The following is a 16,180-nucleotide window of genomic DNA, read 5'->3' as shown; positions in this document are numbered from 1 at the left end:
ATGGATTAAATAAAAACTGTTCTCATCAATGTACACACAATACCCCAGAATGACAAAGTGAAACAGAAATACCTTATTTACTTAAGTATTCAGACCCTTTCCTATGAGACTCAAAATTGAGCTCAGGTGCATCCTGTTTCTATTGATCATCCTTGAGATGTTTCAACAACTTCATTGGAGTCCACCTGTTGTAAATTCAGTTAACTGGACATGATTTGGAAAGGCACACACCTGTCTATATAAGGTCCCACAGTTGACAGTGTATGCCAGAGTAAAAACCAATCCATGAGGTCAAAGGATTTGTCCAGATTCTTCTTTACAATGATGGCCTACCGGGGAACTGTGGGTAAACTGCCTTGTTCAGGGGCAGAATGACAGATTTTTACCTTGTCAGCTCGGGGATTTGATCCAGCAACCTTTGGGGTACTGGCCCAACGCTCTACCCACTAGGCTACCTGTGTCATACCCAAAAAGACTCGAGGCTGTAATCACTGCCAAAAGTGCTTCAACAAAGTACTGAGTAGAGGGACTGAATACTTATGTAAATGTGATATTTAAGTTTTTTTTTATATATATTCGCAAACATTTCTTAAAACCAGTCTTTCCTTAGTCATTATGGGGTATTGTGTGTAGATTGATGGGAAAAAAACAACAATTTAATCCATTTTAGAATAAGGCTATAAAGTCATAAATGTAGAAAAAGTGAAGGGGTCTGAATTATTTTTGAATGCACTGTAAATCCATGTCTTCTTAAGGATGTGCACACACACTCTTCCTCACTTGTCTAACCAACCCCCCCCCCCCCCCCCCGGTCCTTAGCAGCTCTTGTGGGAAATCCTGCGACACACACATGCACATACAAATACACACGCATACACTGAAAGGCGAACAGCGTTCATCAGCCATCAGATCTGTGGAAACATCTCTCCCCTTCATCTCCCTCTATTCTAATCATTATTCCTCAAAGACTGCTTTTTCTGCCTGCCCAGTGGCACGTCTCCGGGAACGACAGAGCGAGAAAGACTGTTTGAGAAGGGACGGAGGGAGAGGAGGAGAGACTGTGGGTTTGTGGAAGCAGTGAAAGAGAGAGAGAGAGAGAGAGAGAAGGGGGCCAATTACCAGTGGTGTCTCTACAGCCACCTGCCAGCTCCATCTCTTTAATTAATGTAGCACTGACACCGGTCAGTGCAACAGGAAACCAGGGTCACACACACACATGCATGCCTGTCATCCCTCCGTTTGAATCACGCAGGAGGCTGTTTGTTTCTTTCCTCTCTAGGGGGGATTTAATACTCCTTGTGAAGCAGTGTGTGTGTGTACTGTACTCATACACACACACGCGTGTGCACACAGTCGCTCGCACGCACACACACATATTCACACACGCACACAGCCCTAATAGTATACCTATACCTGCAGTACGGCTACCTCTCTCTCTCTCTGACTGTGCAGCAGCCCGCCTCTCTGTGCCCAGGGACTCCAATCCTAAATTAAAGCGCAAACTGAGTCTGTCATTAAAGGGGGATGGCTCTTTTGAATTCGACAGGCAACAGAGAAAAGCCTTTGTCTTTGTCGTCTGCTAAATTAAGTGGCGGCTTTGATCCTCGAGCTCGCCATTTCCCTCCGACTAATCACAGAACACACTCTTCATATCACGGCGAATTACACCGCCTGAAACAAGATGTGACACCTACTACAGTACAGTACCATCATATATTTATTACAGAAAAAAAAAATACGAAAAAAAAACATTCTCTCTCCTGCCCCCTCATCGCTAGGGGTGATGTAGATGAATCAGGAAAAGAGCAGGTACTAATTGCGGGGAATTCCAAGTCCCTTGTTAGTTTGCTCGTTAGTTAGAAGGACGTGCCACATGGCATCTGATAATTGTGTTTACATACAGTAGGATGGTTGAGAGGCATTGCTCAGTTCGTCAGAACCAACGGCCGGGGAACTGAAGGCTTAATTAAAATAGTCTCTCTTAATCTCAGAATAAGAAACTGTTAACTGGCTGCTTGAGATTAACGTCATAGAACTGTTATTGCAAACAAAGTGAAGTCTTTATAGAACTGTCATAACTTTATACAGCTAAAATTATTATAGACACTTCATTTACCTGTTCTCGCCGACTGTACTGTGGCTTCCTGATGAATACAAAGGCTTGGGACTGCCACGACAGCATACGCTAAACCTATCAAGAGCAGTTAGCATTTAAGAGGAAGAATGGTAAATTGGTACTGTTAATATGAATTTATCAGGAGCAAACTGCATTAGTAGATAAAGATTAGCAGACCTGATAACCTGCATCTCCTTTCACCTCAGCATTATCTAACCTGGGATTCAGATAGTGAGAGTTTTCTACAAGTTATCCACATTTAGAAAATCCAATGCCTCATTCCTTCCATAAAACCAAGTATATTAAAATAGATTATTCGGCAAATTTTTGGGTTTGAGTGTTTCAAGTTAAAAAAAAAAAGCAACTTTGTGCATCAAATCAAATAACATTTTATTAGTCACATGTGGCGTCGGCTGACCACTGGCCCTGCTCTGGAGGGGTCAGGGGTCACAGACGTCCTGCATTACCTGGCCCGCTCCCAGACAGGACCCCGCAGCTGCCCGCTGCCTGCCCTTTAATGGCCATTTCCCCCAATTCCACACATAATATTTGAGATTTATTGACTATTAGAAATGCTACCACGCCAATAGCGCTTCCGCTCGGCGAAAAAGCAAAAGATTTACAAATAGAGAGAATAATTGGTAAAAGGGTGAAAAAAGGATGTGTGTAACCTTCTGAGAATAATTTTTGACGTGTGTTTTTATTGGAAACATCAGATGAGACAGAGTTTAAGTTCCTGTGTTAATTGTATTTTTGTTCTGAATTTGTCGCGCTACTACGCACTGAGAATGTTCACTTTTGACGTTGGTAGTATTACACATTATCGTTTTTCGATAAAGGTTGAATTTTGGCAGTTGTGAAGGCATTTTGTAAAATAAACTGTTGTCTTTTTTCCTGTTGAGATTATTTTTGTTTAATGAAATTACTTTTCATAAAATAAATAAAAATATGACATCAGACTGTTTCTGCACAAAACATTTACATTTTTCTTGTTGAGTATTGCAATGAAATGAAAATATCATGCCGCTGATTTATAATACAAATCTATTTCCTGTCCTTAATCTGTTTTGGGATATTAAGCACATTTATAGATTTAAAGAAATAATTTTATAATGTTAAATTACAATATTGTACTGGTGTAATATAATGTAAACAATTCCCTTATATTTTGTTGAAGAGAACAATTTGCTCTTAATATGTATTCATTAGTGGCATTGTTTTGAGTTCAAAAAAATGTTGCTAATTTGTGGCATGGGTCTGAAAAGGTTTATAGGTTCTTAAACTCTTAAAGTTTCAGCCGCTTTTCTTCAGATGCTACTAATATAGGTCTCTGAGGTCTATGTGTGTTTTATTAAAATCAACGTGTTGACAAGTGTATAGAACAAGGAATGTGCAATATGAACCACTGCTGTTGTTCTAAAGATCAAGGTGCTTTTATTCTTTGTGTTTTTTGAATTGTTTTGCAGACTTCTCCCACACAGTGATACAGTTATAATTGGGTTGGGGTGTAGTGTGGTTATTTACCACGCTAGTCATTAAAAGTATCCAAGAATAGCAAATTAGGCAGACATTAATTCTAAAAACAAACAATGTGCGGCTGAATCCCGTTTTTATTTGATCCCATAGACTTAATATCAAAACCTATGACTGGAGGATTTAAAAAAAAAAAGAATGTATTCTTCCTTTTGTGTGTTTTACACATTCAAAGTAAGATGTACGAGAACATCTTTCAGATCGCAATGTGTAATTCCCTCTGTTCTCTGTCGCCACTGGCTTTTTTGACACACTGTTCCTTACATTTCTACCCTTCCTATATTTGATCATCTGTGTTTCCAATCAATGAGGGAAATGTACCCAGTGCACACCTACTTGTTGTATTTTAAGACTGTGGTTGGAAGTTAACAAATATGGCAGAGGGAGAGCTGTGTGTGTGTGTGTGTGTGTGTGTGTGTGTGTGTGTGTGTGTTGTGTGTGTGTGTGTGTGTGTGTGTGTGTGTGTGTGTGTGTGTGTGTGTGTGTGTGTGTGTGTGTGTGTGTGTGTGTGTGTGTGTGTGTGTGTGTGTGTGTGTGTCTCCAGAGATAACCTGGCACATGTAATCAAACACAACAGCTTTAATTGGGAGTTCAGCTTCAGACGTTAACAGAAAACAACATCAGCAGCCAACGCAGCTACACACGCAGAGGAAGGTACACTCCTGTCTCACTAAAAGTCACACTGAGTCCTGTTGACGGTGAACGATAATCGCTCAAAACGCCAAGCTGACATTTAAATTAGGAGAAAGATTTCTCTACTTACACGTTTCTGCTTCGTCCACAATACGCGTTAGCCACAGCTGTACACTGCATAGCATACCGAGTAGGGCCAGGTGTGTGTGTGTTTCACCTCAACTCATTTCCACTGTGAAGCAGCTCCAGGATTTCCCAAACTATAAGCTACCTACCTCAGAGATTGGCTTGTACATTAAGATCAGTACTGAACTGTGCTGCTTTCGCTAGGATTGCTCACTGCTTATTAATGAAGCATAATGAGTTAAAACAAGGTTAACGGCAGGTAACTGTTTTGATTATGATCTGATGACGATTCATGTCATGTTTTTTTTTGGGGGGGGGGGGGGGGGGGGGTGCGTGGGTGCATGTGCGTGCGTGACTGACAACTGTCTCTTGTTAAATTGCCCTGACTTATTTTAACTCAATGTAGACTATGTTTCTGCTTCAAACTACAATTCCCAATCTTGTCCATCAAACGGAGTTTGGGGAATTTTTACTCTGCTCTCTCTCGCTCTCTCTCTGTGTGTCTCTCTCTCTCTCTCTCTCTCGCTCTCTCTCTCTGAGTCTCTTTCTCTCTGTGTGTGTGTTGATGCTCCGGTCCATTCTGTATTTGAAGTCAACCCAGGGAGCACCAGAGACCAGTTAGTGTTTGAAGTAAAGATGACATTTAGATATGTTTAATTATGTATGCAAAACTCCCAGCTCATCCCGGAGCCTGCTATACAGGGTCAGCCTGACAAAGTAGCCCCACTTCAGGGAGTAGCATCTGCCATTAGATATCCCTATTAGTTCAAATGAACACAGACACACACACACACATCATCATCTGTTTGATGTGCTTATTTCACTGTGGGTAATAAAATGACGATGGATCTATAGTCCTGCAAATATGGGCTGTAGGTAACAGTGTCTTTGTTTGTTTTCCTGTGGGACATCTAGCTACACATCTCACCAGCAGGAAAGACAGCGCAAGATATTAAAACCTACTTCACCTGCCTTCTCTGTCCTCTAGTCTTATATTAGAGGTTGAGCCTGATGGACTTGGAAGTCATAGTTTTGCTTTGCAACTAGAGAAGACCGTTAATGAAATAATAATTTTGGATATAAATATACAAGCAATTGAGTCTGTTTGTCTTGAATAACATTGTTATGATGAATTGGTTCATATACTACAAATTGTAGTTACAAGAATTAAGGACTCTAAGGGTAAGAATAGTTTTATATTGAGTTTTATGTGTCAGATATTCTTTTTTATTATTTTTTAAATGTGGGTGGAGTGAGTTGTTTTGTGTGTGTGTGTGTGTGTGTGTGTGTGTGTGTGTGTGTGTGTGTGTGTGTGTGTGTGTGTGTGTGTGTGTGTGCGCGCGTGTGTGCGCGTCTTTGTGCATGAGTGTATGTGTAACATTCAGGCAGCAGCACATCAAAAGAAAGCGGGAGATTTTCATAACTATTTTCTTTTCTTCTTTGTAGTTCTTTAATTGCATCCCCACGGCCTTCTTTCCCTGGACAGAATCTTAACAAAACAGGATTTTTTTTTTGTTCGAAGAGAAAACCCGAACTTTCTACCACAACAGCAGTGTCAGGGTTGAAATTTGGGAGTTTTATATGCGCTGGTAGAGCCTTAATTGTCATTGTCATTATTAGAAGTATTTTTTTATCAATTTTTTTCATTTTAAACACATTCTATATAATTAGGATATAGATTATTTTCTATGTCAAATTGCTGCTGGGTTTAAGCACATTTTTCCACTGCTCCAATCACTGATAAATGCTCCGTTATATTTAGGCAAACACTTACCTTTGCTTTTCCTTTCTCTACAAAATGCTGCTGGGGTTTTAGCTAGGGAGACAAACCGTATACGGTTCCACTGCTGTCTAGTTGTAGACAAATAGTGGTGAAATGCTCAGTAACAATTAGCTGTGCTGTGCCTTTTGCCAGAGTAAAAGTCGTCAGACAGTTAGTGCCTGTACGGTAACGTGGTGTGACTGTGTGCTGTGAGACAATGTTAGTTGATGTTGGTTCCCATGTGTTTAGAGGACGCTACAGTACCAGCCAAGCCTCGTTATCCTTGACGGCTGTACTAGATCCTCCGCGTCTCGTTATGATGATGAAACTTTTCTATCTTTTCTGTTTCTCTATGTAATGCGCCAGAGCTGAAAGATATGGCACATTTACTGCTTTGGACACTTCATGTTTGTTAGAATTGTTTTTGCTGTCCTTGTACGCATGTAATATTATTTTAAAGTTATTTCTAGGATATTTTGAAGTGATTCAATTTTGAGTGCTCTGCAAAAAAAAAAATCTCCTTTTAAGCATATTTTTGTGCATAATTGTGTCGGTGTATATTTGTCAATACATGTACACACACTGGGAGAGAACCTACAGTTCAATCAGATAAAACTTCAGAATGGTGTTACATGACGTATGTGTGTGCGCCCACGTGTGTTGTGTGTATGTGTGAACCACCCCAGCCCACAGCAGAGATACGATGATCCAATGACAGTCGCTAGTCTTATCCTTTACAGAGAGACCGATATCACCACTGCACCTGCTAATTATCATCTCCAGCTGCTGAGTTAAATGGAGATCTGTTCCCGGTCTGACCTGTGACCCCCTGCTCTTTACACCAACCACTTCAGTCCTTGTTATGGGGAGGCTGGGCCGTGGCTTAATGAGCCCCCGTGTCTACCCTGTGTGGCTGCCGGCCTGCCGCTCCTCAGACGCACGCCTTTCATCCACAGCCATCCTCCCTTGATGTAAATTGAAAAGATCACAGCTTTGGGGAAAAGACCTATACGGGAAAGGCCTCTCTGCATAGATTATGACTATCATAACTCAACAATTTTGTTTTTCTTTGCGCCTTCCTTTCCTTAGCCCCCCCTCTCCATCTCCCGCTCGCCTTCTCTCCTTCTCTCTCTCTCTCTCTCCCTCTTTCTTTCTCTCTCGCTCTCTCTCTCTCACTTGCTCTCTCTCTCTACAATGCTCTAGTTAATTGGACCCATTGGGGGAGTCAGTCCCTTTGATCTGCTGGCCGTCAGTGTGACTTTACAGTAAAAAATGTCATTGCCAAATAGGGTTATCACCTGTAGAGCAAGGCCTCTCTGTGACGCCTGCTCACGTCTTGTTAGCCACGCTCACACTATAAAAGCTAATTAGTCTGACAGAGACCATTACTGCTGCAGCATGCCTGATGAGATGCTACTGCACCAACTAGCCTCGTCTGTCAAACACACACTTATTATTAATCACAAGTTTATTATTTTAGATATTTTTCTGTACATTTTTTGGATTGTTTTATGGGATGTGCGGGTTTTGTTTTTATTTGTGAATGTTGTGATTGTCGCCTTCTGAGATTATTTGATTTTTGAACACAATTCCTTCAAAAAAAAATGTAAAACTCGTCACTGAACTAACGGAATTTCCCTTCTCAAAACAAATCAAGACACATTTTCAAAATTGTAACTTGTCACTAAAACAATCTCATTCTAATTATATTCCCGAAAACAGAACATCTCTTTGTGTCCCTCCCTTTCATTAAAAAGTATTTGTAATCGTTCTCCTCTAAACGCTGATCTTCAGAACTCAGCGAGTAGCAGAATTTACTTCTCCCTGCCTGTCTGGCAGTCTTCAGGGTCTCAGCAGTAGACTGACTGACATTCTGTTGTCTTTGATTCTCAAGCAACAAAAAAAAAAGACCTTTAATGATTTTGCAGTGGGAGAGAAAGAAAAAATCTGCAAACGCACACAAACATGAAATATTAATTTCAGAAACAACTTTACATAAACATAAAAGTATTTAGCAAAAATGAGTGTGTGGAGATGACAGTTGTTAATTTAGCAGTGATAAACTGCTGTTTGATGCCTTGGAGGGGAGGGAGTTTTAGTGGTGGATGGTAGCAGGCAGCGCGAGAACAGGGACACGGTGGAGAGAGAGCGTCAGACTAAACCCCAGGGGTTTAGTGAGACTTTGTTAACACACTGCTTCTATTCCCTCTAGTTGCTAACTGCGAACTCAAACAGCAGTCAGTGTTTCTCCTAATATTACAAACAGTACTGTTACTGTAGGTGCTCCTTGATTGTTTTGGTCTGGTCTCTTGAGGGTGTTATAAAACAGAATTGTTGAAACATTTTCTTGCTTTACATTACATGATGTAGGCCTATGTATTCACAGGGTAATCAATAGGTACAGTTCTTAGACTGTTAAACATTTCACAAAAAGTTTAACAACAACGTGGGCATTGCACACTGAGTGTACAAAACATTAGGAACATCTTCCTAATATTGAGTTGCACCCCCTTTTGCGCTCAGAACAGTCTCAATTTGTCGGAGCATGCACTCTAGGTGTCGAAAGCGTTCCACAGGGATGCTGGCCCATGTTGACTCCAATGCTTCCCAGAGTTGTCAAGTTGGCTACACAGGAAACTGTTGAGGGTGAAAAACCCAGCAGAGTTTCAGTTCTTGACACTCAAACCGGTGCGCCTGGCACCTACTACCGTAACCTGTTCAAAGGCACTTAAATATTTTGTCTTGTCCATTCACCCTCTAAATGGCACACATACACAATCCATGTCTCAAGGCTTAAAAAACGTTCTTTATTCTGTCTCCTCCCGTTCATCTACACTGAAGTGGATTAAACAAGTGACATCAGTAAGGGATCATAGCTTTCACCTGGATTCACCTGTTCAGTCTGTCATGGAAAGAGCAGGTGTTCCTAATGTTTTATACACTGTGTATATTGTATACAACCAAGGGACCGTGTATATTTTGTGATACAATCCTCTTACAGACAGACAGACTTCAGAGCAGGTGAAGAGGCTCTTGACACCTTCCTTTAGACGTTCCGATGGACATCATGGGTCCCCCTAAAATAAGCATCTGCACGCTGCTGCTCTCCTGTGGGGGGGGGGAGGGAGGGAGGGAGGGAGGGAGGGAGGGAGGGAGGGAGGGAGGGAGATTTACAGGATAGTACAGGGAGTGGCATTAAGAGGAAAAGAAAATAAGTCGAGTGAGAGAGAGAATGAGACAACTGTGGATTTTCTTTCACAGTCCTTCTTTACTCCCTTCCCCTTTCTCTCCATCTCCCCCATCCTCTGCTCAATTAACAGAGCAGCAGGTGCTCTCTGCAGCACAACAGATACGCTTTTTTTTCGGGGCTGACCTGTAAATGTGACACTTCACACCCAGAATGCCTCTCCCGTTCCAGCTACCAATTTCACAGGTGTTAATTTAACTTTCCCCTCTCTTTCCACTCTCTTTCTCTCATTCATTCCCTCTCTCGCCCTCTCCATCCTGTCTCACGCCCCTCCCTCTCTCTATCTCTCTCCACCCTCGTTCTCTCTTCTCCTTTCTCTATCTGTCTCTCTCCACCCTCCCTCCCTCCATTCCCTCCCTCTCTCTATCTCTCTCCACCCTCGTTCTCTCTTCTCCTCTCTCTATCCGTCTCTCTCCACCCTCCCTCCCTCCATTCCCTCCCTCTACCCTCTCTCCATCCCCTTCCTCCCTCTCTTTCCACTCTCTTTCTCTCATTCATTCCCTCTCTCGCCCTCTCCATCCTGTCTCACGCCCCTCCCTCTCTCTATCTCTCTCCACCCTCGTTCTCTCTTCTCCTCTCTCTATCTGTCTCTCTCCACCCTCCCTCCCTCCATTCCCTCCCTCTCTCTATCTCTCTCCACCCTCGTTCTCTCTTCTCCTCTCTCTATCTGTCTCTCTCCACCCTCCCTCCCTCCATTCCCTCCCTCTACCCTCTCTCCATCCCCTTCCTCCCTCTCTCTCTCTCTCTCTCTCTCCTCTCTCCCGCTTGCTCTCTCTGTCTCTCTCCCTCTGTGTTTCTCTCTCTCAGGTCCACTCTCTGAAGAGTAAGCTGAAGAAGCAGTCGACATCAACAGGAAGCGGAGTAGCAAGGGCTTTCCTTCGGGCTCAGGCTGCTCTGTTTGGATCCTACCGAGATGCCCTCCGATACAAACCTGTAAGAGCCTAACTCTAGCCCTTAGAGCAGGGTTTCCCAAACTCTGTCCTGCCCCCCCCCCCCCCCCCCCCGGGTGCACGTGTTGGAGCAAAAAACAAAATGTGCACCCATTGGGGTCCATTGGACCGTGTTTTGGAAACGCTGCCTTAGATACAAACCTGTAAGAACCTACCCCTAACCCTTACCCTCCGATACAAACCTGTAAGAAGCTTCTCCTAACTGCAACCCTCAGGTACACACCTGTAATAACTCGCTTCGACCTAATCATTATACCCCTAACCCCTACCCTCAGAAGTTTGTTTTCAGTTTGTGAAAGGAAAATGTGTTTTTGAACAGTGAGCGAAGGTTGAAGGTGTGTTTTGAGTTGACTGAAGGTGGTCTGAAACACTGACATATCAGTGCCTTTACAGGAGGAGTCAGGAGATTTTCTTTGAAGATATCTTTTAGCCACTTCTCACTATCTTCCTTTCCCTCTCTAGTCTAAATCCCAGAACATTTCTCTCTCGCTCTGCCTCCAATTCTAAGTTACTCCAGTTGAGAGCGAAACAAGCCATGTACTGTTTGTCAAATATCAGGGCTTTTGTTCATAGGCTTTAAGGGTAATTGGGCTGTGTATAGTCCCAGAGAGGGGATCCATAATTGATGCCTCTGTGTTGTCGGTCTGTGTATACAGACAGTGGCATGAACACACTGCCTGACTCCCTTCAGACACAAACATTTAAAGCAGAGCGAGGAAAGAGCTTGTGTGTGTGCTGTGACGTCCACACAGCATACCATCTCCCTAGTCCCCATAGGATCTAGATAAAAGTCTATGATTCCACACACACACACACGCACAAATTGGCATCCATGCTCGCATATGGACATACACACACACACAAATACACACACACAGGCACTCACACACATTCTGAGCACCCCGTTTTGACTGAAGCATGTGTATTTGGAGCCTATATGCTTTCATAGACGAGCCAGTCTGTCTGTGTGTTAGTGTTGCACGGTATACCGAAACTTGAGTACTTTTCAATACTAGAACCTGAAAAAATGGTTCGGTACTAGAATTTTTGTTACTTTCTGGACATCTGTGAAATGTGTCTCATGGATTAAGCCTGTCTATCAGCGCCGCCGACCACTTATTATAGCGTGCACTGTGCCTGCTCCACAAACTCTCGTTTTATTATCAAAACATAACGTTTTGCAACTGTTTGGACTAATGATGACACCCTAGATCAGCTAGATGCAGGAAAGAGTGTGCAAGGCGGTATTGAATGTGTCACTGTCTGTCACCTTGATTACTCCAATTTGTCTCTCGAGCTGTGTACCTACGTTATAAACTTTAATTTGTAGGCTAGATTTTAGCAACCTCATGATGGGTAAAGGGCAATGTTTTGTATCATGTAGTAGCTTAAACCTATCTATGTTATGTTGAGCTGGGTGAATGGAATATGAATGACAGACAGGCATCCAATATGTTGTAATAGAAACAAGGCCATGCTCGTTAGAAAAAATGTCCTCCGTAATCTTAAACGGCACTGACCGCCACTGGGCTACACATACACGTCCTCTGCCTCGACGACAATGGCAGTATTATCAGCAGCACCTGTCTTCATACTAAATGAATGTGTTCACTTAGGAAATGTTTCTGTTAAAATTAAATATTTTATTTTTTCCACTTCTCTGCCCCGCTCTGAAAGCGCCTCATTGCCGCAGCGTAGTTTTAATGAAAGTGACGTTTCCAATCGTATCGTGTGAAACAATGCACGGGAACTCTGTCAGGGAGGAATAGTCCATTATTGTGAACCAATCCGTGGGTGATTAATGACACTTGTTTCTACTATTATGAGGAAAATGTTGTATTAATATTGATATGAAATATATGTATGGAAATAACTTATTCATCTGTTATGAATTATTATTTGGCTGTATGAATCCATGTACTTTTTTGGAGGCAGTTTTTGTGAACAATGTGGCCTCATTAACCTTAGCACAGTGGCCCGGCACTATGCACTCCGTAATCTAGCTAATGATTAGCCCATTGGGGTAAACAATGCGGAGGAGCAACCCCATGCTTCAGCCATGTAGCCACAGATGCTGCATGAGACAGGTGATGATGCTTATTGTTAAAATAGCACACCTGCCTGATAATATGTACCATGTACAGCCCCTAAAGATATTGCTTTTCATCAATTTGTTATTGGCTCATTTCTGGAGGGGAATATTACATTTTAACGGTTTAATATAGGCTATACAGTATGTCATCATTGAGAGGGTGGGTAGCTTTATTTTGGTTTTCTAAACAATCAGTGTAAATATCAGATTTTACGGTTGGCTATAATATAAGGTACTTGCCCAGACTGCAAATGAAACATGAAATCGCAACTGAAATTATGCATGCATAACTTGCTTTACTGTGATCTTGGGTGGGGCCAGTAATATTGTCATTCGGCCAGTAGTTTTCGCATGGTACTGGCCGGTGTGCCACTGTCGAATTTACATGACTGTCAAGCCCTAAACTGGTAACCAGGCTAACTGCCTTACATTTTTGAAGACATTTATTTTCATTGTTAGAGCGGCCACTTAAGTATCTGGTCAATATAATGGATACACAAATGGATAATCTGTGGTCACACACACAATAACTCATTTGTGGGGACGTCATTTTCACTGTTGCCTTGTTAGAATAGATTTGTTCTTTATTAGGCCATCTTTTGTTCCTATTCTTTCAGAATAACTATTCCATGTCTGAAGTAAAGTTGCTAATTGCAGAACTATAAACTAATCTTGATGTAATATATAGCATTAACCACCCAGCACTAAAATTAGGCCAGACCTACACTGTAGTGAACATGTCCTAGTGTGTTCATAGCCTCAAACACTAGCCTGGTTCTCCACAATACTTAAAAAGTAACTGTAGAAAAATATACATTTGCAAATGAGGTTAATTATACGGAAACATGCATGTAGAACCACTGCAGGCTCCTTTTGATTGGCTGGGTAGCCATGTTGTCATCTAATGTCTGTAGCTCTCAGCTAATTATGATGCAAGAGAATGTAACAGGAGAGACTGGATTACCTAGTTACTAAAGTTAAAAGTTTTGGGTGGCAGAAAATATATAAGTAGTGTACAGTAGAAATGTATCGTCAACTTCTTAATTTGTCTGGTCCTTTATCAGATCAGTAATGTGGCATTTTAACAGTGGTGGAAAAAGTACCCAATTGTCATACTTGAGTAAAAGTAAAGATACCTTAATAGAAAATGACTAAAGTAAAAGTGAAAATCACCCAGTAAAATTCTACTTGAGTGAGTCTAAAAGTATTTGGTTTTAAATATACTTAAGTATCAGAAGTCAATGTAATTGCTAAATTATACTTAAGTATGAAAAGTAAAAGTATAAATCATTTAAAATTCCTTATATTAAGCAAACCAGACAGCACCGTTTTCTTGTTTTTTTAATTCACTGGTTGCCAGGGGCACACTCCAATACTCAGACATCATTTATTAAACCCATGCTTCATTTTACTTAAGTACTTTACATCCCTGCATTTTAAAAGTATTCCACCACAGAATACAAAGTGTAAATATCTGTATATGTTATCTGGTTCTAAATATGTGGTTCTGATCTTCCTGTCTCCTCCTCTTCCTGTTTCTGGTCAGGGGGAACCAGTCACGTTCTGCGAGGAGAGCTTTGTGGCTCACCGCTCCAGCACCATGAGAAACTTCTTGGAGATGGCGGTCAACCTGCAGCTCTTCAAACAGGTAACACTGCGATGTGTGTGCCTGGGTGCGTTCATGCATGTGTGAGGCCCACCATTCCAGAAACATGAGAAAATTCCTACCTAATAACTGAAAAACAATAGGAGCTACAGTGGTTGCTCACTAAAAGTTTTGCGATTATGCTGCAGGTTGTGGTTTAGTACGGTACCCTGCATCACCACTTCATTGCTCCAGACCAGCGCAAGGGGGAGTTAGAGCACTATGCTTTTGGGTCCTACTGTGTCTCTAACTGACAATGAATGGGCGACATAAACCTAAATAGAAAGTGATAATTGTGCACGTCTTCAGTATTAATTACTAAAACTGTTGTTACACTAAGGTTTTTATTATTTTATTTTGTTAGGATTATTTTACTCTTACTGTAGTACTGTAGGCCACTCCCGACCAGTCACGTTGTACAGTGGCTAAGTGGCACAACGGTCTAAGACACTGCATAGCAGTGCAAGCTGTGATGCTACAGATGCTGGTTCAATACCTGTGCCGGCCTCGACTGGGAGACCCATGAAATGACTGTAGGTTTTTGGTATCTCTCCCTCTAAAAACAGAAATAAATAATTAAAAATAACAAACTAGCTTTATTTACAAATTAGTAACAATGTCTCACCCCATGTTCAAGAATGACCTTTTTCTCGCTCATTTTACGTTATTTGAAAACGAAATAATCTCCAAAATATTGTTCTTTTTTAAACAAAGCAATTATTATTATTATTAATTTAGAATTGCATCAAAGCCCCTTGGACATTCTCACAGATATATTATTAACCCTGTTATTAGCAGGACAATATATATTGGTCATGGCTTCCGAGTGGTGCAGAATGGGATTGCCTTGCAGTTCTCCAACTGTATCCACTGAAAGTGTGAGGTTTAGGGCAGGGGGCACGGGATGGGCCGCACACAGAAGACTGACCTAGCCCATGGGGAAGGGAGGAAGGGGGAGGGGGGATGGATCCCCACACCGCCACACTGGGTACCACAGAGCAACACTTTAAGGGGTATTGCACTAATAATGGCGCTGACTAGGGAAACGTTCCCGCTGTTCTTAGTGCCTGTCTGCACGTTCAAACTAAAACAATGTAACTAATAATGGCATGTTTCTGCTTTCGTTAATAAAATAATGATAAAAATACTCTCAAAATGTCGATGTTTATTAAGTTATGGATCCATAACGAATTACTATGGGAATAAATATCACTGTATTACAGAAATATCCTCCAATCCTCTATATGTCACGTAATATTTGTCGATATACTGTAGGCTTACCTTAGGCAACATGAGTCTCACTAGTGTTGAGTAATGTGCTGTTAAAAGTGGTGTCGGCCTTATTTATTTAAAAAGCATATTGACGTTAGAAGCAATAGCCTATAACTATTTTACCACCGTTTTGCGCTGCTCTGAGACAAGCATGGGGACTGGTCTTGATAAATCAATGAGATTTTTTATTTCACCGAATCTCCATTTGGGTATTGGTTAGATTACAATTAGGGCGTAGAAATGTTATGCCCTTAGTGTAACCTTTATTTAACAAGGCAAGTCAGTAAAGAACAAATTCTTATTTACAAGGACAGCCTACTCCTTCCTCCCCGTCGGGGAATTGAACTCCAGTCTCCCGCGTGCTGTATCCTACTCCCGACCATCACGTTGTACAGCGCCATATTTTCCGTTCCATCCTAACGGAAACCCTGAGGGTTTTTCATTTTTCTTGGAATAGAAACACAATGATATTAATCAAATTAATTAAGCAACATTTCTTAAAATCAGTCCCATATACTATGTTCTTATAAAAAAGGTTTTAAATTCTCTAGGACAGCCACTATTGAAGGCTATCAAATGCTTCTCAAAGATGCCCTCTGGTGGTCAAACTAGCACTAACTAGCATTAACGGTACCAGTGGTTCACACTTAAATAACATGCCATTGAATTCTGCGGCAACATGCAAGCTGCGCCGCAGTACTCTGCAACTTTTAAAGGACAAACCACTGTATTTAAGCCTTTGATTAAACTGAAAGCTCTTTCAATCCTCTCTCCTTTAAACCAATCAAACCAACACCCACAGAC

At 41.6% G+C, this 16,180-nt stretch overlaps 1 protein-coding gene across 3 annotated transcripts in view; it reads left to right on the top strand.

Annotated features, from left to right (window-relative positions):
- LOC106583933 (DENN domain-containing protein 1B) overlaps positions 1-16,180 on the top strand; it is a 202,658-nt gene that overhangs the window by 151,648 nt on the left and 34,830 nt on the right. For all 3 annotated transcript variants that reach the window (XM_045706032.2, XM_082967893.1, XM_082967894.1), the window contains 2 exons: positions 10,225-10,350; positions 14,006-14,107. In XM_045706032.2, the coding sequence (XP_045561988.2) occupies positions 10,225-10,350; positions 14,006-14,107 (228 nt within the window). The remainder of the gene's footprint in view (positions 1-10,224; positions 10,351-14,005; positions 14,108-16,180) is intronic.

Source organism: Salmo salar, chromosome 23 (genome assembly GCF_965601325.2).
Source record: "Salmo salar chromosome 23, fSalSal1, whole genome shotgun sequence".
In the NCBI taxonomy this organism is placed as follows: Eukaryota; Metazoa; Chordata; class Actinopteri; order Salmoniformes; family Salmonidae; genus Salmo; species Salmo salar.
The sequence above is the reverse complement of the archived record's forward strand: the minus strand, read 5'-3'. Positions and strand labels throughout refer to the sequence as shown.